The sequence below is a fragment of the Podarcis tiliguerta genome (genome assembly GCF_965153285.1).
Source record: "Podarcis tiliguerta genome assembly, chromosome: 5".
Classification (NCBI taxonomy): domain Eukaryota; kingdom Metazoa; phylum Chordata; class Lepidosauria; order Squamata; family Lacertidae; genus Podarcis; species Podarcis tiliguerta.
In genome coordinates, this window is record NC_139538.1 from 19,036,171 (window position 1) to 19,052,370 (window position 16,200).

Sequence of the window (16,200 nt, forward strand, 5' to 3'; positions counted from 1 at the left end):
GAACTCCTGGAGGGCCACAGGTCCCCCCCCCCTTTTTTTTTTTTTTTAATTTTAAGGGTGGCTGCTTGTTATTCCATTCATAGCGTAATGACCAGGGTGCTCGGAATTAACCCAGCGCAACATTCCTCCCCGGCGGCTTTCTCCTGCCGAAGGAAGCTGGAAAGCGTCGCCACCGCGCCCGTGTGCCAGACGCCGCCCAGACGCCGCGCTCCCTCGAATCGAGGCGACGACCCTGCAGCCGGAGGCGAGCGCTGGGGATGCCCTCCTTCGGCATGGAGCAGAAGAGACTTTAGAGGTAGGCGGGTCGACGGAGGGATAGTCTCGTGTCTCCGGGCGCGGCGGGAATCCTGAGGGGAAGGCAGCCCGCCTCGCCTCCGTCGCCATGCGCCACTGCGGTAACGGCCTCCTTCCCCCTCCTCCGAGCGCGGCGCTGCCTTTGCGCTTGTGTCCTCCCTGCTCGGAGCTCTTGCCATGCTGCCGTCTCTCTTTTTCCTCCTCGCTATGCGAAACGCAACAAGGACGGCCTGGGGACGAAGTAGCGAGCTGGCCCTTCCCTTTTCCCTTCCTTTCCTCCGGGCTGCGGCGGGGATGCGGCTTCCCTTCCCGAGCGAGGCGGTTGGAGGCTGGGCAGCCCCACGCCAGGAGCGCTGGGGATGGTCTTAATAGGATGATTATGATTATTATCTGTCGTATGCCAGCAAATACTCCTGGGGCACCTTTTTTTTTTTAAGAACAGCAACAGCAACTTTAACCACGCTTTTACCATGCCCTTAGTTGCTGTGGAGCCCAAAGGAACAGCTCGTGCCATAAGAAGGGCGTTAAGCCGTTTAAGGTGCTTAACTGTTTTATTATAATAAAGGCTGGGGGGGGGAGGAAGGAGGAGTCTTGGCAGCTTTTACTGCTGCCTTTGGGTGCTGCGGTTTGGCGCATCCAACAGCCTCCTCCCCCCCAAAAAAAGGGGGGAGAACCTGCTGAAAGCAAAATGAAAGGCTTCTCTCTCCCCCCCCCCTCTAAATGCCTGCAACCTTCCTGGTGTTTTTCCTTCTCCTGGTTTCGTAGACACACGTCTCTCTCCCTGGCACCTTACCCCTGCCGACGTGATGCCCTCCTTTAAATATTCCTGGCCATAGAGGAGGAAACAGCCCTTTCCCAATATATGAACTGAAGCTGCAGTACGGTGGAAGCATCAACAGTGGCTCCATGTGCTCAGGGTAACACCCACACACCCAACGGTATAGGTGGTGCATTTTTGTTGGTTGCGTTGGCTGCTGGGGTGGGTGCTGCTTGGCTCTCGGCCAGTAGTGGCAAAGGAGAATTCGCATGCTGAGAAGCTGCTCCCTAGGAAGGTGGACCAAGTCATGTGTGTTTGTTTGCACTGTCAGTTGCTTATTCTGGAACTGGGTTGGCAGTCAAAGTGGGTGGATAGCAGTCCAGAGAGTAGGTGGAGAAATTCCTTACTCGGTTCTCTAATCTCTCTGTGCAGTGTAGAGTCCAGTCAGTAAAGAAGTTTGGAGCATCCTTCGCCTAACTTTTGAAGCACTGTGGTGAGTTCGTTCTCTTTTTTTCTATTTCTATTATTATTACTATTAAGGAACATACCGTACTTTCTAGAAGAAAAGCACTGGTTAAAAGTGTGGCACATACTATAACAACTTCATGGTGAGTACGGGCACCATTTTATCTAGAAGAAAAGCACTGTCCACACACCCCATATTATTCCAGGAATATATTGCATTAGACACAGTGAGATTTATGGTGCAAACCTATGCATGCTTACAAAGAAGTAACCATGTCATCACAACCCTTGCGGAGCTGGGTGTGGCTTTCTCCGAAATAAGTAGTATCAGAGGGGATCCTAAGACAACACTCTTACCTGCAATTACCTGGGAATTAGTCCCGCTGAATCCAACAGGACTTACTTTTGAGTAGACGTGGTTAGGATTATGCTACAGGTCTTCTTATCTCTTCTGTGACCCAGTGCAGGGTCTTGTGACAGCAACATCAAGCCAGCTTTGCCAGCCCGTCTGGTGAAGCATTCTAGAGAACTAGAAAACTTCCCCACATTGCTAGAGTCAGTGGTGTGGTGATCAGAGTGGTTCAGATCTTCTCAGATATGAGCAGATACGACCTTGGGTCACCCACAGTCTCTCAGCCTAACCTACTTTACAGGGTTGTTGTGAGGATAAAATGGGGAGGGAGGGAACCAGGTATGCCACCGTGAGCTCCTTGGGGAAAGGGTGAGATATAAATGCAATAAATAAATATTTTGTGGCATTATCATTGGTATTCATAAAGGTATTGCCTGACTCTGGATTTAGGCATTTTTCTTCTGGACTGACTTCCAAGTTAGGCACAGGATTGTACTGGTAAAGCACTATTTATGTATTGGCTGCATCCTTTTAAAAGGTATTATCGGTGAGGCAAGCACTCTCTTGTTTGGGCAAGCTTCAAAACTTCTCTGGACATGAGCTTTTGACAGCTACAAAACTGTTCTTTGGGGATAAAGGTGGTGTGTTGTTCTTTAGAAAAAAACATTCTTTTAAAATTGTTGTTGCATCTTGTGGGCTGGCACTGATGCCTTGATGTTATAGAACAAAAAGCTTCACGTAAGTTCTTAATTGCTTATAAACTACCCAGCCTTATGAGTTTCACAAAACCCAGGAACAAGGTAGTTGAAACATCTCTTCCCCAAGAAATGGGAGAGGACTTGTAAGGCTGCAATCCCACCAACCCTTTGCATTGGGCTGGAGTTGGGGGGAACCTCAGGTAAGCAGAATAAATGGTGATGAACCACTCAATCCAGGCTGGCCTTGCTTGCTTCAGGTTGGCCCAGTGATTTATCTGCTCCACTTTCTGCCCCACAGTTTTGTTAAACCTTGCCACTGCCTCTAGCTGTCCAACCACATAATACCCCAGGACTTTTTTTTCCTGAGTCCATATAATGGAACAGTCTTGCTGAAGCTAAGAAGGTCTGGTTGGTTCCCATGTAGGGAGGACTATCTAAGGAACCCGAGGTATAACACACAGAAGAAAGGTTTGGTGTAAAATGTAATAAAGAGATTGTAAATTTCCATTCTTGCACATAATGGGATGGTAAAATGACAGAATTCTTGAACTGTGCCAATTCTTAATGCAAGAGGAGCTGTGTGTGTGTTTTAATGTGGCTGTAATTAGACCACTTCCCCAACTTGCCAGTGTTTACAAAGTGTTTTCCATAGAGGAACACTGAACATTGAACACAGCGAGACCCGCTAGGAGTGGAGACTAGACTCTCAGGGCAAATGGGACACTGCCCCACCGACCTCAGTCTGCCCTCAGCTTCCCCCAGCTACCTGCCATCTTTACTTACAGCCAGTCTCTCTCTGTCTCTGTCTCCACCTACTGCTTGCCTCTCTGCCCTCCCAGTTGCAATGTGCACCACCTACTACTGTTTCTAATCCAAGATGCACAGGAGTGCCCCATGAAATAGCATGGGCATGACACCGCAACTGTAATCACTCATTGAGTAAAGTTTGCTTTGCCTGAGTATACAGGAAACAGTATCATAGTGCCTTTATCGAAATGACCTAAAACCCATAAAGCGGAAAGCTAAATTTTGAGTTTTGCAGAACGCTTCTTCAAACTTGACGTGTGTTCAATTTTTGCTTTTGATTTTTTTATGGGGGCATTTTAGAAGTCCTGTTTTGTTTAGGGGTGGAATATTCTGAAAACCTTGATATCAAGCTGATTTGCACAGATTCTCTCCCCTCCCACCCCCAAAAAATCTCACACCTTGGTCTCAACAAGAAGTGAGATACTATTTCTGTTTGTCTCCGTGGTGGGGACCTTAGCATCTGACTTGAATTCTCCTAAGCCTCTATCATTTTGACTGCAATTTGCACCTCATGTCTTTATCCTCTGCATGACATTATAGAATTGCAGAGTTGGAAGGGAATCTGAGGTTCATCTGGTCCAGCCCCCTGCATTGCAGGAATATGCAGCTGTCCCATACGGGGGTCAGATCTGCAGCCTTGTCGATATGAGCACCGTGAATGGATTTTTTAATTATCATGTTTTTATTCTTTGTCTGTTTTGTTTGAATGAGTCTCTGCCCATATAATGAATGATGGATTGAGTCTTCTTGAGCCAATGGCTCAAGATGGTTTTTATAAAGCTTCCTGGCCTGCCTACCTGGAAGCAATTCTTGTTGCAAGTGACTAGGCCAGCCTGGTCAAGTACGCTCTGGTAATTATTACTTCCAGTGGTGCTAAAATTCTTCTGAGTGTCAGTTCAAAAAAATGAAAATGAGTCCAGTGGTACCTCGGGTTACAGACGCTTCAGGTTACAGACTCCGCTAACCCAGAAATAGTACCTCGGGTTAAGAACTTTGCCTCAGGATGAGAACATCAATCACAACAACAATCGCGCAGTGGTGGCAGCGGGAGGCCCCATTAGCTAAAGTGGTACCTCAGGTTAAGAACAGTTTCAGGTTAAGAACAGACCTCCAGAACAAATTAAGTTCTTAACCCGAGGTACCACTGTAGTTGCAGGTAGAGGATGGAGCAGGCTTGTTTTCTCCTGCTCTGGAGGGAAGGACTCAAACCAATGACTTCATCTGATTCCTACTAAACACCAGGAAGAACTTTCTGACAGTAAGAGCTGTATGACGTTGGAACAGACTCCCATGAGAGGTGGTGGACTCTCCTTCCTTGGAGGCTTTTAAGAAGAATTTGAATGGTCATCTGCCATGAATGCTTTAGCTGAGATTTCTGCATTGCAGGGGGTTGGACTAGATGACCCTCGGGCTCGTTTCCAGCTCCACAATTCTCTGGTTCTCAGTTGCTGTAATCTGACAAAACTTAACAAGGAAGAAGGTAGAAGAGCAATGGATTGTTGGTGTGATAACCCTGGGAGCGGGGCGCTCCTTTCCACTTCTTGTGCATAAGGTGAGATACTTGACTGGTACCCAGAATTTTCCAAAACTGCTGTCAAGATGTGGCGAAGAGAGATACAATCAAATAAGAGAGCAAGCACAAGTAAGTGTGTCTCCTGCTTCAGGTTGCTTCATTCCAACACAACAAGCCAAAACTCTACGCAGTACAGAGACCAGTGACCCACTCTCTGGCTGTTTTGTTAAGCCTTATAAAGGAAGGGCAGGATAAATTAGATTGGGGCATTGTGCCCCTAGAGTTAATCCTATCAACCCGTGATCAGAAGTGCTGACCCACCAAAGCCTGCTTTTTTTGGCCAGGGGAATCAGGCACAATGCAGATACCATAAGCAGGACCATAAACTGTTTGGGTGGGTGTTGCCATGAGGAAAACATTAACTCTTCTTGCAGCACCATCCTAATGCAACCTGTTCCTATTCTCCATCCCCGACTGTGTTGATTTGATATTTTTAGTTATCCTTTTAGTTACCCATATTTTTAGTTAGTATCATGTGTAGCTTGCCGCTCAGGCCCCAATAATTAAATGGGCATTGGCCAGGAATAGAAATATTTCTCTAAAGGAGACAGGCAGTAAGCAAGATGTGAGCCTCCCCTTCGGGAAGAAGCCCTCGATCTTTCACTTAGTAGATCAAACTGATCTGAGCAGTGGTATGCAACAGAAAAGCTGGAAAATCTGGTTTTGGGTCCAAGGAGCCAAAGCCATTTTTCAGATTCTCCTTATAATGTTTTGCTCCAAGACTGTGATGCAGTGGCAAATTCTGAAGTGCAGGTGCTGTTTTACGACAACCCTCATAGTTATGCCCCTGTAGCCATGCCCCTCCTGTGCAACAGAGATAAATGTTTGGCCAACGCAGACATTATGGTATGCCCCACAGAGAAACCTACAGTCTGCAAATAAAAACATCCTGAAGGTCCCAGGCCTCAGAGAGGTTAGGCTGGCCTCAACTAGAGCCAGAGCTTTCTCGGCTGTGGCACCAATCTGGTGGAACACTCTGTCACAAGAGACTAGGGCCCTGCGGGACTTGACATCTTTCCGCAGGGCCTGTAAGACAGAGCTGTTCCACCAGGCCTTTGGTCAGGGCGCAGCCTGACCCCCTCCTCTGGCAATCTGCACAGGGTCTTGTTTGCTGGTTGCCATCAATTTGTTTTTGATTGATTTTATGGTGAAAAGTTTTTAGAATGTTGGATTGTTTTGATTGTTGTTAGCCGCCCTGAGCCCAGCTTTGGCTGGGGAGGGCGGGGTATAAATAAAATTTATTATTATTATTATGGCCTCAGTACCAAGACAGTTTTTTCTCCCCATCCCATCCACGCTTCTGTTTTGTTAAAATTCAGCCTGATTAAGAGTTTTGGTGGGCTCAAAAGCTTACTCACGCTTCTGGTTCTGGTCTGCCTTAATGGATGCCAATCCCATGATAGCGGAGACCGTACGATTCTGGGATTCTACCATTCTCCTGCAAGGAAGTGAAGAGACCCAGCAATATTTTGTTGCACTTCCCATGAGTACTCTTTAACAGTGACCTCAGGTGTTGTGTGGCCCATGGAATTGGGAGAGCGTTGCACCCTGACTGGAAGGGAGTTCCATGGAATTTGGCCTGCAGTGCTGAATGTTCACACAGCTCTTTTGGTTACAGCCCTTCAGATAGAGGAATGCCCTTTGCAAAGTCAAGGCACATGGCCGCCCTCCAATTGTCATGCCCTCAAACTTGGTTAACTGTTCCAGACAGCAAGGAACCCGAAGTAACGTGTGCGACGATAATTGCTCTGATCTCCAGTTACTTGGTACAATACATGATTTATTTGGATGACCATACCCCCTCCATTTTTCACAGGGATTCAAAGTAGCTTAAGGCATTTCTGGTGCAATCTGATAATTTGGAAGCTTTTTACATTCATAATGCTGGCACTCAAGCCTTCTTTCAGTGACGCTGGCAGCAGCTCTGTTGGCTTCTGTTCGGATGCTGACAATAAAGGATTAGCTCAGAGTTAATAAGGTTGTTTTGAGCAGCCTTCAAATTCTTGCAGTGTGGTTGGAGTGACGCTCTGGGATTGTGACATTGCACTTATTGGGCAATATGGCTTGAGTTGAGACTTGGATAAATACTTAGGATGACCTATTTTTACTCATAGAGTACACCTGTGTGTGGGGGGAATAGGTCCATTAATTTCAATAGGTTTATGCTGAGTTAAACTTATCTGAATACCAACCCTGCCTTAATACAGTGGTACCTCGGGTTACAGACGCTTCGGGTTACAAACTCTGCTAACCAGGAAGTGGTTGCTCCAGGTTAAAAACTTTGCGCCTGGATAAGAATGGAAATTGCACACCCACGGCGCAGCGACAGCAGGAGGCCCCATTAGCGAAAGATCTATTTGCAATCCTTGTTTTGCTGATTTCATTTAATATTCTAATTTTCTGAGATTGTTAATTTGGGGTTTTCATCAGCTGTACACCTAATCATCACAATTATAACAAATAAAGGCTTGACATATCTTGCTTTGCATGTCATGTTGTTGTTGTTTAGTCGTTCAGTCGTGTCCGACTCTTCGTGACCCCATGGACCAGAGCACGCCAGGCACTTCTGTCTTCCACTGCCACCCGCAGTTTGGTCAGATTCATGTTTGTAGCTTCGAGAACACTGTCTAACCATCTCGTCCTCTGTCGTCCCCTTCTCCTTGTGCCCTCCATCTTTCCCAACATCAGGGTCTTTTCCACGGAGTCTTCTCTTCTCATCAGGTGGCCAAAGTATTGGAGCATCAGCTTCACGATCTGTCCTTCCAGTGAGCACTCAGGGCTGATTTCCTTAAGAATGGATGCGTTTGATCTTCTTGCAGTCCATGGGACTCTCCTCCAGCACCATAATTCAAAAGCGTCAATTCTTCGGCGATCAGCCTTCTTTATGGTCCAGCTCTCACTTCCATACATCACTACTGGGAAAACCATAGCTTTTACTATACGGACCTTTGTTTGCATGTCATGAGTCTATCTCATATATTAGTTTCACCTTTCAAGCTGAATTACTAAAAAAATGAACTTTTCCACTATATTCTAATGTTTCGAGTTTCACCTGTATGTAGCTGAAGAAGTGTGCATGCACACGAAAGCTTATACCCATAACAAACTTAGTTGGTCTCTAAGGTGCTACTGGACATTTTTTTTATTTTTCTATATATTGCGACTGTGTCACAGCTACCTACCTGAATTTTGAACTGTATGATTACTGACAAACACACTCCTGTGACACCTTGGGATGTGTGAGCTCCTCAGCAATCTGCAAATACTCTCTAGGATGTAGAGTGCTAAATTCATCAGATGATAATGATGGCTATATTTATGAATCACCTTTTATATACGTCTCAAGGCAGCATAGAAACATATCATAAAAACTGCAAAAAGAAATGCTTTTGAAGATAAGTGTTCATTTTGTATTGTTTTTAAACCTAAGGCTGGGGGGTGGGCAACAAAAGTAACTCTTATAAGCCTCAAGCCATCAGGCAGGGATGCTGGGAGCTGTTCTCCATAACACCTGGAGGACATACCGTATTTTTTGCACCATGACACTCACTTTTTTCCTCCTAGAAAGTAAGGGGAAATGTCTGTGCGTGTTATGGAGGAAATGCCTACGGGTGGCATGCCTACAGATTTTCCTCCTCTAAAAAATACATGCGTGTTACGGTCAGGTGCGTGTTATAGCGCGAAAAATATGGTAATCTTGGCTACCCCTAGGATAGTCACTTACAGACAACCTCCTGCACCCAAACATATATTCAGCCCATGGCCTTTCACTGGTCTTCCTGTGATGGGGATTAATGGGCAGCTGTGAAATAAAAACCCAGCACCCCAGGTTATTTTTAAGCCATTCTGCAAATAAGGGTAGCAACGCATTTGCCTTGCAAAGAGCACTGGCAATTCTAGTCTTGCAGATTCCCTGCTGCAAGGTTTTCCCCTATCCTCTCTGCATCTATACTCTCCTGTTTTCTCTCACAGATCCGCTTTCCTGAAGCCAGCCTGAGCCAGCAATGGATCTGAAGCGAATGAAGGATTACATCTACTGGCTCTATTACCAGTATCTCCTGATCACCTGCAGCTACGTCCTGGAGCCCTGGGAACAATCCATGTTTCACACCATCACAATTACGGTGGTTGCCATGGTGGTCTACACGGCTTACGTCTTCATCCCCATCCACATCCGCTTGGCTTTTGAGTTCTTCTCGCAGATATTTGGAAGCCAACCTGAAAGTACTGCTTCACTTATGGAGTGATCCCACCAGCACCAATGAGCAGTTCTTTGCATGCAGTGGGAAAAAACAAACACCACAATCTTCCTCTTTCTTTGACTGTATTTGTTTTGGAAGCAATTTTGAACATGTGGGCTGATGTGCATGCAGATTCCGCCTTCTCCTAACCAAGCCAGGCTGTCATTGCCCTAAATACCAGCTGGCTCTCTCATTGGACCATCTTCTACTCTGTTTAAAGCTGCAATCCTATCCAAGCTTACCTGGGAGTAAAACCCATCAAACGCAGCTTACTTCCAAGTAGACATGCGTAGGTTTGGGATGTTGGTGACAACTTCCCCTTGTAATGTGTTGCTTGGCTAAGAACCTCTGTATGGATTGCATTCCTATGTGACACATCTTAAATGCCTAGTGAACCTGATTCATTACCACCTTTTGGGGACCACTGTTGGGTCAGGCTTGCATGTGGTTCACTCACCTGTCTTGCCCACCTCATACCTTGAGTGTTTTCCTATCTAGCAGGAAGGAATCTGTGAATATTTTTGTTTAGGGGTAAGAGAAGGACTCTTACAATTACAACGTTTTATGGCTTTTTCTTTTGAAAACGATGCTTTTATAAAAGTTCAGTAACTTTTCTCTCGTGATGCTTCCCCAACCCCAGTTCCTCCCTGATGACACATATAAAGTAGCTCTTTATATAGGACTTTACACCTGGATTTAAAGCGATGACTTTCAGCTTATGTATTCTGAGTAGAGAAGGGCAAAATTGGGAAACACACACCTGGTTTGGTGAAGGCTAAGCAGAAATCTGCCTACGCAGAGGGGTATTCTCTCCCCTTCCCCCCCCCAGCAGCCCTTTTGCTCCCCCACCTTCCCAAAAAGCTGGTCCTGTGAGGGACCCTCCACAAAAGCGATGGATGTATTGCAGGTGGCTGGAGGCAGGACTTGGCAGAAATGGGGTGGAGTGCCGATTTATGGGAGTAGAAGTGTTTTCCCTCAAGTAAAGCTCCTTCTGGATCCCAAACATGAAATAATCAAGAGCCTGTATCTCAAATATGTTATAGTTCTGTCAGGACAGCAAAGTGTATCTGGGTTTGAGGGGAGGAGCCATTGCAATATATATGTTTTTTAAAATCTTGACATTTTGCAGGAAACAGACTTGGAGCTGTACCTGTTGTTTACGGTGAAGGTTTTGTTGTTGTTTTGCCTTGCAGCATGGAGTTCACCTTGCTGAATGCCAAATACAGAACTACTTCCTATTCTGTTACTTTTCACACGAGGTAAATAAAGCATGTGTTCATGCTATTCTAGAAGTAGAAGCAATATCCAAATAGCTGCAAAGGCTCTAAAAGCATTTATATGGAAGATTCAATACTGAGATTTCCCTTTTTAGAAAGCAAAAAGCAAGCTGCCCTTGGGCCGACTTTTCTTTTTGCCTTTTAAATGTGTCAATGTTATCCTTTTATCTAAATGAAATATGAATGCCACACAGGGCAAGCCTGCATATCTGCTAGATGTGCTTCTTGCAGCAATGCGCAACTCTACAACTGCTGGAGGCGATTTTAAGTGTTAAATGTAAATAACACTCAGTGTTTGCAAAATTACATGCAATATCAGGAAATTGCTTCTTTTATGCAGACTGTGTGAGACACTGCATGTAAAAAAAAAAAGCAAGTTACATTGTTTCTGTCACAAAGACGTGTCTTGAAGATTTAAGAGATCTGAACATGTGTGCTGTTTTGCAGAAACAAGAATAAAGTTAAGTTTATTTTAAGAGGTGCCTGTGTATCATTTGTTAGGGATGCAATTCTGCTCACTCCATTCATAGTGAGAGAAGGGGTGAAGGCAGCTGTTAGGACAGGTTCATTGTTAGTGGCGTAGCGTGGGGGGTGCAGGGGGGGCCGGCCGCACCAGGCGCAACATCTGGGGGTTAGGGTTAGGGGGCGCAAATCCACGGGTTAGGGGGCGCAAATTACTTGCCTTGCCCCGGGTGCTGACAACCCACGCTACGCCACTGTTCATTGTCACTCCTTGTAATGCTAAACGAACCCCAGACAATTTTTATGCTCTTGTTTCTTTGCTTCTTAATTGTTGTTGGCCTCCGTCCATCTCGAGAGAGAATGGAGTGTACATCCATGGGTGAAGTGAACCTGCTGTGTTAGCAGCACTGAAGTGACCTCCCTGGGGTGCAAGCCTGGGCAGTGTGTATGGAGGTCCTGGGCTGCCCAGATGACAAGACACCACCCCCCTCGGCCTTGCTGATGTGGTCCAAAGGAAAGCAGAACAATATGTTTGTTACCAGCTTGGCTGCAGGAGTTGCCAAAAGGAGGTGTGCAAGGCACCATCCAACTGTCTTGGGGACTCCAAGTTTGTGTGGGGTTTTCTCCTTAGCCTTTTCTTTTCCTGAAGATATCCCTCAAGGCAATGGAGGTTTAGGTTCAGAGTTTTCCTTCTCCTAGATTGGCTACCTTTATTGTCGTGGTGAGTGGGCTTGCATGTTCCTATGACCCTTGTGAGTGAAGCCGTCGGGAATCTCATACTCCCAGCAGGGTCACCCAAGGTGGTAAGGTCAAAGGGAAGGAGCTAGACAAAGAATGATCCAAGAAGTCCTCAATGGCAGAACAGGCGGATGATAACAAGCGGTATGTTACAACAGCTGTGAAGGTGGATGAAGGCTGCAATCGTGACTACTTCATGCCATCGGAACAGAGCCCTACTGTGAAGACTGTGCGTTGGTCAGTGTGCACTGATCTACACAACATAAAACAAATTCACACACAGGCGTCTTCCAAAAACCCAACCCAAACCCCAAAAGTCCCATGGCGATCGGCAAATGGTAACGGGGGCAGGATTGTGAAATCTGGAAGCCCCCTAGTCATGAACCGGCACATAGGCAGTGGATACAGATTCAGTCATTCTGACTCAAGGAACGAAGCAGTTGAGCAGCTCGGCAGCTGTATCCATGACTGAGCAGCCCTTTTTAGGAACTGTGTTTATGGAAGACAATCTTACTCAGCTCCAAGTGATCGCCAAAGAAGAAGAAGAAGACCTTCCCAGGTTGACAAGCCCCATCTGCCCCCTCTACAGCATGTGCAGAAGCCACCTTCTTGACCATTGGACCCACTATTGGCCTCATCTGCTCAATCTGTCAGAGCCTGTCTTCACATGCAGGGGAAGTCCCTAATTCACCCAGGGTTTGAGACCCATTGGCTACCCTCACCTGGTTTAACCAACCAGTCTAAACCCTTTCCTGGGGTGTGGCCTCTGTCGCATGCTAGCAGCTTCTATGAGCCACTGGTGATGGGTGATTGCAGGGTGGGGACCAAAGGTGGATGATATAATCATTGTATTGTGTGCATATGGTAAGATAAAGGTAAAGGGACCACTGACCATTAGGTCCAGGCGTGACCGACTCTGGGGTTGCGGCGCTCATCTCGCTTTATTGGCCGAGGGAGCCAGCGTACAGCTTCCAGGTCATGTGGCCAGCAGGACTAAGCTGCTTCTGGCGAACCAGAGCAGCGCACGGAAAAGCCGTTTACCTTTCTGCCGGAGCGGTACCTATTTATCTACTTGCACTTTGACATGCTTTTGAACTGCTAGGTTGGCAGGAGCAGGGACTGAGCAATGGGAGCTCACCCCGTCGTGAGCATTCGAACCACCAAACTTCTGATTGGCAAGTCCTAGTCTCTGTGGTTTAACCCACAGCGCTACCCACGTCCCTATGCATATGGTAGTGTTATGCTTTTCATTTGAACACAGGAAGCTGCCTTATGTGGAGCCACTCATTGGTTCATCTAGTTCAGTATTATCTCCAGTGGCTGGACAGTGGCTGTCCAGAGTTTCAGGCAGGGTTCTCTCCCAGCCCTTCCCAGAGATGTCCCAGAGATGAACCTCAGGCAAAAAGGGAAAGGCCATAGATCAGTGGTAGAGCATACAGAAGGCTCCAGGTTCAACTCCCCTGTTGCACACATGCAGATGACAACTCCATTATACAGGAAACAAATCAGGTAATGTGCATCAGGTGAAGACATCCCCATTCTTTCTCCTCCTGGTGTGTGGAAAGCAGGGGGAAATCACCTTCCTGAGTTATAAGCTGCTGGTGTGTACATAGCCTTATTTTACTGTCAGTGGGAATTGTTAAATGAATTCCTAAGGATTTAACAGATGCCATGACTCTGGAGTTTTGACTTGCCCTTTTATTCTGATAGATTGCTATGTTTTGCTTATAGCATTTGATAAATTGCTATGTTTTGCTTTGAGTGATCAACATTTTTATATTTAGTACTGTTTTCCTACTTTGGGTTTTCCTCTGGAAGAAATAGTAGATATACAAAATGGGGAAGAAATGAAATGATACGTCCGTTGGGAGCTCTTCCCATGCTCAGATGCATCCCACAGCCCCTCCTAATTGTGTGAGCTGCCAGCAGATCTGAGGAAGAAGCGGTTGTCAGATGCTTCTGCAGATATTAATCATCTGTGTTCAGTGTTCCAAGCACATCAATCCATGTGCCCAATATAGGTGCATCTTGACAGAGGAGACCTCTTATGGGATTCACTCCTCACCCGGTCCTCCTGTGCACATAGGTGCAGGATTGCAGCCCAGGTTGGAAGAGGTGTTAACATCTGCAGTGGGTGTTTCTGTATGATGCGTTTATTGTGGAATTGCCATGCCTCATTCACTCACATTTTGCAGGTTCTGCTTCCATCTTTTTTTCCTTGGCACAAAAAGTCTGCCTGCTTTTGTGTGTGTGTGTGTGTGTGTGTGTGTGTGTGTGTGTGTGTGTTTTTAAGGAGGACAGAAAATTGGTGCAAACGCAACAGTTAATAGATGCTCTCTAATAGATGGGAATTCATCCTCTCTTTCTTTCAAAAGCTATGGTTTTGATGTGGGCAAGGATGAACCTTTTGGTACATGTTCACTATTAACTTTTCCAGAAATACTATTTTATAGGCCAGTTAGTGTTTTAATCAGTACATTAATTAGTGCAAAAATACTTTCCCAGCTATATATAGGTTTAAATATAATAGTGGTTGCATGCTTTTCTAGGAGAGTTTTATAACACTGTAGTAGCAGTAAATGCTTTTAAAAAAAGAAGCTGTTTTCTAATATTACCATTTTAGCAACGGTTTTCACTAAACAGTTCTAATTCAAAAACAATAATTGAACACTTAGCCCATTACTACCCATGAGATGTCAAAAAGCTACCACACTTAAATGAATAAAATGCCTAATGCAAAACTAAGAATTAGTTCTTATTATTAAGGATTGCTCAGAATTCCCCCTGCCCCAAATGTCCACTGAGGTGAATTGGACCTTCCCTCTCCTTACAGAAAGTATGTTACACTCAACACTGTGCAGTAGATGGAACATAACAAGATGAACATGCAGAAAAATGCAGTATCCATAGTGTGGAAAGCCAATTGGGATTCTGCTTATAGGCTACAGAAGAAGAGTGATTTATGAGTACAAGACCTCCCTGTCTGGAAGCAGCCAATGCAGCCTGTTTTAAATTCATTCTGTGTCTGTCTCTAGGTAACTTTCTACAGCACAATTTCCTTTCTTGATTATCTCTGCTTCTGAAGAGGAGGAACATGGCCGTTTCTACTTTGCATGGAAGTAGTTATTTGTCTGAAGGCTTTCTGTGTTGATGCTTTGTTGCAACATCCCTGGGAGGCAGGGAGCTTCAGGAGTTGACAGTGAAAGCCCGTCTTGCTCAGATGTTTTCCCTTTTCTGACCTTAACTGCTGTGGTACTTCTTCCGAGTCCCCTGTCTCATTAGCTCCTTCTTGCCCCTCTGCTCATTTTGAATGGATGCATGCAATGCTTCTGGAATGCCTCTACAATTTGATTGCAGTCGCCATTAACAAATATCAGGCTAAAGTGCTTTGAGGCAAAGATAGACCTTGAAAGAGGCTGCATGGAGCCTTTAGGAACAGAAAGCCGCTTGTGCAATGAGGCTTTCCTGTGCAATAAATAAAAATCTGCCCTTACTCCCTTCTGGAGGCCTTATAGAGTACTTTGTAGGTTCTCCATAGGTCGGAGAAAATAACAGAGGCCAACCAGAGAATACTGAGAAGCAAAGCAGCTTGATCTTTATTGAACTGTTGAAACAGGGTGCCCCCTTCACATGCAGGAGAAGGAGGAGGACCCAGAACCCAGGTGTGCCCGCCCTTGTATAGACATTTTAAATTGCCCGCCCTGGAGTCCAAGACAACCCCCCAGAAACATCATACATACAAAGCAGAAGGGGTGTAGCTCAAGACCACCACCCTCCAGACACATCATACCTACATCACAAAAAGGGATGGTCTACACCAGAAATATGTTGTTTATCTCCTGTCTGGCAGGTTACCTGTTAATGCTTTGTTGTTGTTGTTGTTTAGTCATTTAGTCGTGTCCGACTCTTTGTGACCCCATGGACCAGAGCACGCCAGGCACTCCTGTTTTCCACTGCCTCCCACAGTTTGGTCAAACTCATGCTGGTAGCTTCGAGAACATTATCCAACCATCTCGTCCTCTGTCATCCCCTTCTCCTTGTGCCCTCCATCTTTCCCAACATTAGGGTCTTTTCCAGGGAGTCTTCTCTTCTCATGAGGTGGCCAAAGTATTAGAGCCTCAGCTTCAGGATCTGTCCTTCCAGTGAGCACTCAGGGCTGATTTCCTCAAGAATGGATAGGTTTGGTCTTCTTGCAGTCCATGGGACTCTCAAGAGTCTCCTCCAGCACCATAATTCAAAAGCATCATTTCTTTGGCGATCAGCCTTCTTTATGGTCCAGCTCTCACTTCCATACATCACTACTGGGAAAACCATAGCTTTTACTGCATTTGGTTTAGAGAAAAGGTGAGAGGAAGCAGATATGATAGCAGATGAAATAATGGATGGCATGGAGAAAGTCGCCCCCCCCCCCATAACATTAGAACTTGTGGGCATTCACTGAAACTGAATGTTGGTTCATGGTTAAACTATGGCACTTGCTGCCATAAGAGGCAATGATGGCCACCAACTTGGATGACTTTGAAAGAGTGCAGCAGT

The 16,200-nt window shown here is 45.8% G+C and overlaps 1 protein-coding gene across 5 annotated transcripts; it reads left to right on the forward strand.

The window, feature by feature from the left end:
- The first annotated feature begins 124 nt into the window (after nt 1-124).
- SPTSSB (serine palmitoyltransferase small subunit B) lies at nt 125-10,940 on the forward strand. 5 transcript variants are annotated; one of them, XM_083442481.1, is made up of 3 exons: nt 125-295; nt 1,484-1,544; nt 8,919-10,940. In XM_083442481.1, the coding sequence occupies exon 3, from the start codon at nt 8,951-8,953 to the stop codon at nt 9,191-9,193; it is 243 nt and encodes an 80-aa protein (XP_083298607.1). In that variant the 5' UTR covers nt 125-295; nt 1,484-1,544; nt 8,919-8,950; the 3' UTR covers nt 9,194-10,940. The 5 variants fall into 5 exon arrangements, 4 of the variants coding, with proteins under 4 accessions (XP_083298607.1, XP_083298608.1, XP_083298609.1 ...); XM_083442482.1 differs by lacking the exon at nt 125-295 and adding an exon at nt 332-395; XR_014511768.1 differs by lacking the exon at nt 125-295 and adding an exon at nt 701-832.
- Nucleotides 10,941-16,200: the final 5,260 nt, after the last annotated feature.